At 35.7% G+C, this 6,607-nt stretch overlaps 1 protein-coding gene and 1 pseudogene across 1 annotated transcript; both read right to left on the minus strand.

Annotated features, from left to right (window-relative positions):
- Positions 1-949: 949 nt before the first annotated feature.
- Positions 950-1,941, minus strand: LOC103964166 (dirigent protein 22-like). Its single transcript, XM_009377072.3, has one exon. The coding sequence runs from the start codon at positions 1,885-1,887 to the stop codon at positions 1,306-1,308; it is 582 nt and encodes a 193-aa protein (XP_009375347.2). The 5' UTR covers positions 1,888-1,941; the 3' UTR covers positions 950-1,305.
- Positions 1,942-5,030: 3,089 nt separating this feature from the next.
- LOC103964175 lies at positions 5,031-6,025 on the minus strand (annotated as a pseudogene).
- Between the last annotated feature and the right edge of the window lie 582 nt (positions 6,026-6,607).

A 6,607-nucleotide genomic window follows, 5' to 3' on the forward strand; every position in this document is an offset into this window, starting at 1 on the left:
TTATTATTAAAACTCAAAATTTTCAAGTCATTTTCATTAGTTTTCTTTTCTTTTTATTTTGATTTACACACATCATATATATGAATGCCCACTACGAAAGAAAATTGTATTGGAAAAGTTAGCAATTTGGTTTATTTTTTATATTGGAGTATTTTCTATTTTATGTTTTAGAAGATTTTAGTCGAGAAAAAAAAAATTATGATTGCTTTCAAATTTGTTATTAAAGTTCAAGATGGTTGTTTTCTTGCTTGTTTTAGGATTAGGCATGTATGAAACGCATTTTATAACTGCATAAGAATTATGTCGAGACAATAAAATTATGAGTTTGAACTTTGAAGTTATTATTATTTTTTGAAAATTTGAAATTAGTTTGTTTCTTCTTTTCTCATCTTTTGATTTGTTAACCTATTGTGTCAAATGAAGTACCAAAAATAAAATTAAAAAAAAAAAAAAAAGGAAGAAGGAATTGTATCCCGCTAGCTGTAGACATTGTCAAATGATAAACACTCTCTCACCCGTGTTTGATCTCGACCGTTGTTAATTAATTTTTTTAATTTAATGTCAAAAAACAAAGATGGGTGTGTAAACAAGTTAAAGGAGGTGTGTAAAAATCATCTCCCGTATACAATAGGTTGTATGCTCCTCCTCATCAGTTCATCTCTCTCGTCAAATTTTTAGGCATCCAAAGAGAGAGAGAGAGAGATAAGAAAGAAGAATTGTTGCAAGTAGGTTATTCCCCTCCATTGAACCACAAAAAAAGAAACTTGGGGAGACCCCTAAAATTTTGGCAGGCTTGAAATGAAGAAAATTTATTTTTCATCTATCCGTCCTCTGCCGAGTTATTGAACACCAACCAAATGCATATAGCCTTGGAGAAAGACTCATACATAAACAAGCATACAAATACTAAATTCTAAATTAGTTCCTACTCATGTTTGCCAATACTTGATAAAGTAAACTCAAAGATTCATACAGAAACAGGCATACAAATACTAAATTCTAAATTAGTTCCTACTCATGTTTGCCAATACTTGATAAAGTAAACTCAACCACCCTACTAAGAACTTGTTCACAAATACTTTTAAAATAACTGAAAGCGTTTTTAAGAAAAAAAAATTGGTTCCAAAAGCACTTACATGTTTTTTCAAAATTCACTTGCTTTCTTGGTAAGGATTGGTTTACAAAATATTTTTACCAAAAACGCTTCCAGTCATCTTAAAAGCTAAGCACTGAAATGACCAACATAATTAGAAAAAAAAAGGAACAAAGAAAAAAAGGTAGCAAAGAAAAAAAAAAAAGATATCATCAATAATGCAGCACATAGATATTATACTCCACAGTGGCATCTCCTGTGGTTGGAGTGAATGTATGAGTTCTTGCTTCAGCATAACCTCTTGCAAACCTGAAAAGCCCACTGCCTCCAACGACAGGCATCTCCCTCACCTTGTTGAAAACCTGGTTCCTTCCTAGAATCGTTATAGTGCTGCCATTGTACTTCCCTTGGATGAAGTGAAAATTCATGGCCATCAGCAGGCCAAGTTCTTTCTGCGAGGCAGACGAATAGAACCCTTGAGACTTTCCCAGTAATTTTGAGGTCAATTCAGGCCCTTCAGTGAGTGGATTATCAATCATGCTAATTAAACCAAACGCTGTTGATGAATTGGTTGGTGGGTTCACCACTCGAACTGAACTGGGATTTGGACCGCCAATAATGTCGTGCCAGTACATCTTAAAGTGGCTGAACTTCTCTTTCTTGAGACCCAGAAGCTTGCGGTCCAAGGCTCTGACAAATTCTTGATCATCTCCTTGGACAAGAATTAGGGCAAACGAAGATAGAAGTGAGAGAATTATGAATTGTGTAGCCACGATTTGAGGTGTTCTGGCCATGGTTGAAGCTCTATATCTAACAAAGTCGCTAGTTTGGTTTAGAAATTGAGAAGCTTTGTGTTGACATATATAGTGTGGAATGAGTGATAAAGCTTGACCAAGTTGGGTATTTTTTCCATCATGGTTACCACCAACCACAGGCTACCGACATTTTTTTGTCCCTTTTCTTTTGGGTCAGGTTGTGACATTGCATAATTAAACTTAATGTTTCACTAGTTAATCCAATTGGGTCTTAATTACTTTTCTAAAATGACTAAACAACTCAACACTTAATTGGTATGAGGCGTGCTGTGTCTGTAGGAAATTGTGGTGAGGTAATTATGAGAAGGGTTTGGTAAAGAAGTTGAAGAAAAAGAAAGAATGATCTTTAGGTAAAGTATTGAAGGGGTTGAATGGCTTCTTGAATGTTGGTCTTATTTATACACTTATTTTTACTTCTTATGTATTTTTTTTCAAACTCCGATCACTAGATTGAATGAATTAAAAAATATTAATGAATAAAAATTAACAAGAATGTCTAGAAGGTAAAAAAAAAAAAAAAGTGTGAACAACACTACCCCTCCCAGAATCATGGTGCATAGTTTTTCTTTGGGTTAAGTACAAAAAACTACCTCAAGTATGGGTCAAATGACACTTTCATACCTCATCTTTTAAAATTGACAATGTCATACCTCATCTTACGAATTTGTGTCAATGTTATACCTTCCGTTAGCTTGGCCGTTTATTTCTCAGTTAAATGCTGACGTGGCTTGATCTGGGACCCATTTTTATTAAAAAATTAATAAAAAAATTATTAAAAACAAAAAAAATCATTTAATATTATTTAAATATTAAAATAATAAAAAAAAGTACATAAAAAAATAAAAAACAAACAGCCATTATCTTCCCTCTCCTTTCGTGTATCTCCCCCTCTCTCTTCCCCATCATCTTCCTGCAACCCAGCAACCCAGAAAAGAAGAAGGAGAAAGAAGAAGAAGAAGAAGAGAAAAAAAAAAAAAAAAAAAAAAAAAAAAAACAGCAGCAAACCCGTCCACTCCCACCCAACCCCACCCCCCCCCCCAACCTAACCCGCAGAAGAAGAAGAAGAAGAAGAAGAAGAAGAGGGAAGCAGAAGAAGAGAGAAGAAAAAAAAAAAAAAGAAAAAAAAAAAGCCCAGTTCGTCCCCCTGAAGAAGAAGAAGAAGAAGAAGAAGAAGAGGAAAGCAGAAGAAGAGAGAAGAAAAAAAAAAAAAAAAAAAAAAAGCCCAGTTCGTCCCCCTGCAGAAGAAGAAGAAGAAGAAGAAGAAGAAGAAGAGGGAAGAAGAAGAAGAGAGAAGAAAAAAAAAAAAAAAAGTCCCCAGTTCATCCCGTGCAGAAGAAGAAAAAAAAAAAAAAAAAAAAAAAAAAAAAAGTCCCCAGTTCATCCCGTGCAGAAGAAGAAGAAGAAGAAAAAAAAAAAAAAAAAAAAAAAAAAACAAACAAACAGCAGCAACCCAGTTCGCCCCCCTCACACCCACCCTCTCCTCTCCACACCCATTCCCCCACCCCCCCTCCCCCCCCCCCCCCGGACCCCCGCCGCCCATTTTCTCCTCGCCCAGGAGAATGGGTTTTTTTTTCTGGGTTTTTTTTTTTATTTTTTTTTTTAGGGGTTGTAGATAGTGGGTGCGAGGTTGGGGTGCGAAGGTGGGGAGGTTGGGTGCGTGGGTGTGGGGAGAAGAGGGGGTGAGGAGCAAGGAAAACAAATTGGTTTTTTTTTTTTTTTTTTTTTTCTCTTCTGTTTTTCTGGGTTGTAGTTGCAGAAAGGGGAAGAAGATGAAGATGGGGAGAAGGGAGAGAGGGGGGGGAAGGGAGATTGACGTTGGTTTTTTTTTTTTTTTTTTTTTTTAAAATAATTTTTTTATTATTTTAATATTTAAATAATATTAAATGATTTTTTTTGTTTTTAATAATTTTTTTTATTAATTTTTTAATAAAAATGGGTCCCAGATCAAGCCACGTCAGCATTTAACTGAGAATAAACGGCCAAACTAACGGAAGGTATAACATTGACACAAATTCGTAAGATGAGGTATGACATTGTCAATTTTAAAAGATGAGGTATGAAAGTGTCATTTGACCCATACTTGAGGTAGTTTTTTGTAATTAACCCTTTTTCTTTTTTTGGATTACTGGATAATTTTTTTTTGGAAAGCATAGTTTTTCATGACTAACATGTAGGTTTTGGTGGAACCGGATTCCTTCCGGACCTAAAGAAACTAAGCCCAATGATCAAATGATCCAGATCATTGAAATTTGATCCAACAGCTACAATTATTATAATTTTTAGAAGGATCTCTGTTTGTAGCTATTAGATCAAATTTTAATGATCCGAATCATTTGATCATTGAACTCAATTTTTTGGGCTTATAAGGGATCCTGTTCCGGCTTTAGTGGCCTAACTCTTACTTTTGATCTCTAGTTTTTGGTGGACCCAAGTCCTTTTGTCTTTCCATGGAAATGATGCATTTTATTTATTAAATAAAACTTGAAAATTGGGTATCCATACCATATGCATCACCATCTATGAGTCTACTTCCTCTACAAAAGACATCATCATATATACGTGCTCCTGTACCGTGGTCCGTAAGCCTTACTTCATCTCTCTGTCTATGTGAAAAAGTGCTGTTTTCTTTTTACTACAGTAAAAGTTTTATAAGAAAATGTCGGTGGTATGCAAACATAACTTTGAGTGAAAGTGAATCCATTCATGGCTTGGAGAATCATTCATACAACATGGCATATATTCTATTGTATACACATCTCGCATCACGTGTGAGTGAGAGATGTATACAAGAAGACATATCTCAGTGGTACAACTACTCTCAATAGCTTTAATTGTTGCAACTCGATCACAATCAATCATAACCACATAATTATGGCTTGAAAAACGGTGGTGATCAACACATATGGCATGATCTTTTATTTTAATTGTGACTTAATTTTCTTCAAAAGCTGCAACTATAGCAAAAGAGTGAACCACTTGACAGCTTTTTGTGGTAAAATATGAGAGGTAAAAAACTACAAATAATTGCACAGGAAGGGACATCGCAAATTCACAAGTAAAATGGTACATAGTCTAAATGATTTCTTGCACACTTGGACATATATAATAAATTGGATACTAATTCAAGTTGTATGAATTTGGATTAAAAATGTTCATCCTCAGATTATAAGGGACAGCATGATCCAAAATCAGCATATATATATATATATATATATGTTACAAGACCTTAAAACAAAAGCAAGCTAGACAAGCAAAGGAAAAAGTAAATGTGCCCAGAAACTAAGCATGATAAGTAATGCAGCACATAGACATTATACTCAACTATAGCATCCCCAGTAGTGAGGTTGAAATAGTGAGTTCTTGCTTCAACATAACCCGTCGCAAACCAGAAAAGCCCGCTGCCTCCGATCACTAGCATCTCCCTCACCTTGTTGAATACTTGGTTCCTTCCTAGCACAGTTATGGTGCTACCATTATACTTGCCTTGAATGAAAGCAAAATTCATGGCCATCAATAGGCCAGCCTCTTTTTGTGAAGCAGATCCATAAAACCCTTGAGCCCTTCCCAACAATTTTGAGCTCATTTCAGGCCCTTCAGTAAGTGGATCATCAATCATGCTTATAAAACCAAACCCTGTTGATGAATTCGAGACTGGTTTCACCACTGCAACTGAACAGGGATTTGAACCGCTAACAATGTCGTGCCAATACAACCGAAAGTGGCTAAGTTTTTCTTCTTTTTTCAGCCCCAAAAGCTTTGTTCTAACAACACCTGGGTTCTTTCCTTGGACCAAAATGATGGAAAATGAAGAAAGAAGCGACAGAACTATGACTTGGGTTAGCTAAGAGGGGAGGTATTTTGGTCATGATCGCACCTCTTAGGTCGCAAACTTGTCACTGCTTGTTGAGAAGATATTGCAGCAAGTCGACCAAAATTGGGATTTCATCATCGTTTTGGCTAACACATTAGTACTAAACAGAGTAGGGTTTTGTTAAGAAAAAAAGAAGGGGAGTGACCATTTAGCATTGAAAATTCAAATCATGTTAAAATATTGCCAATTAGAAAATGGTCTTATTTGGTTTGGTGAACCTAAAACCCTATACTTAGTGGACCTAAGCTCTTGTTTGGTTACTTTTGTTCTTAGCATAAAGAATACAAAAGGTTTTTAAGAAATAGAAAATGAAATTGGGATTTCAACCTAAACATTGAGTGAATGTGATAAGAAATAATAGTGTCATTTGGGGCCCTAAAGAGGACCAGAAAGGACGCATCTCTAGTGCACAAGTTATCTTGCACATGGTAAACGTTGGGTAACTAAGTGTAAAGCGAATAACTGCTGAAAGTATCTAAGTAGTAAGTCCATCCCAAGATGAGTGCTCTCATATTTCGACTTCCACAAAGCCTTTGGTAGCACATTCAAGACATCGATGGGTTTGGGGGTGGTGATAGAAGTTCTAAGAATTTAAAAGAAGGTCACAACTGTTTATCATTACGATATGTGAAGTGGAAGTGCAGTGATGTATGCAGCTGAAGTTGATGGTCCTAACTCCTAAGAGCTTCAACGAAAGTATATCAAATAGGATTGGCATTTTCTCTTCAGCCCACTTGCACCCTTCGGTTCTGTGAGCTAAAGCCTGCTTAAAGATATAACCAAATTGTGCGCACTGATCCATTTCAGGCAACTAAAGCCCACTTCAAT

This window comes from the organism of the source record quoted next, unplaced genomic scaffold, assembly GCF_019419815.1.
Source record: "Pyrus x bretschneideri cultivar Hongxiangsu unplaced genomic scaffold, Pyrus_bretschneideri_v1 Contig5, whole genome shotgun sequence".
NCBI classification, from domain to species: Eukaryota; Viridiplantae; Streptophyta; class Magnoliopsida; order Rosales; family Rosaceae; genus Pyrus; species Pyrus x bretschneideri.

Coding starts and splice junctions, on each gene's coding strand:
- LOC103964166 (XM_009377072.3), bottom strand. CDS start 1,887: ATGGCCAGAACACCTCAAATCGTGGCTACACAATTCATAATTCTCTCA.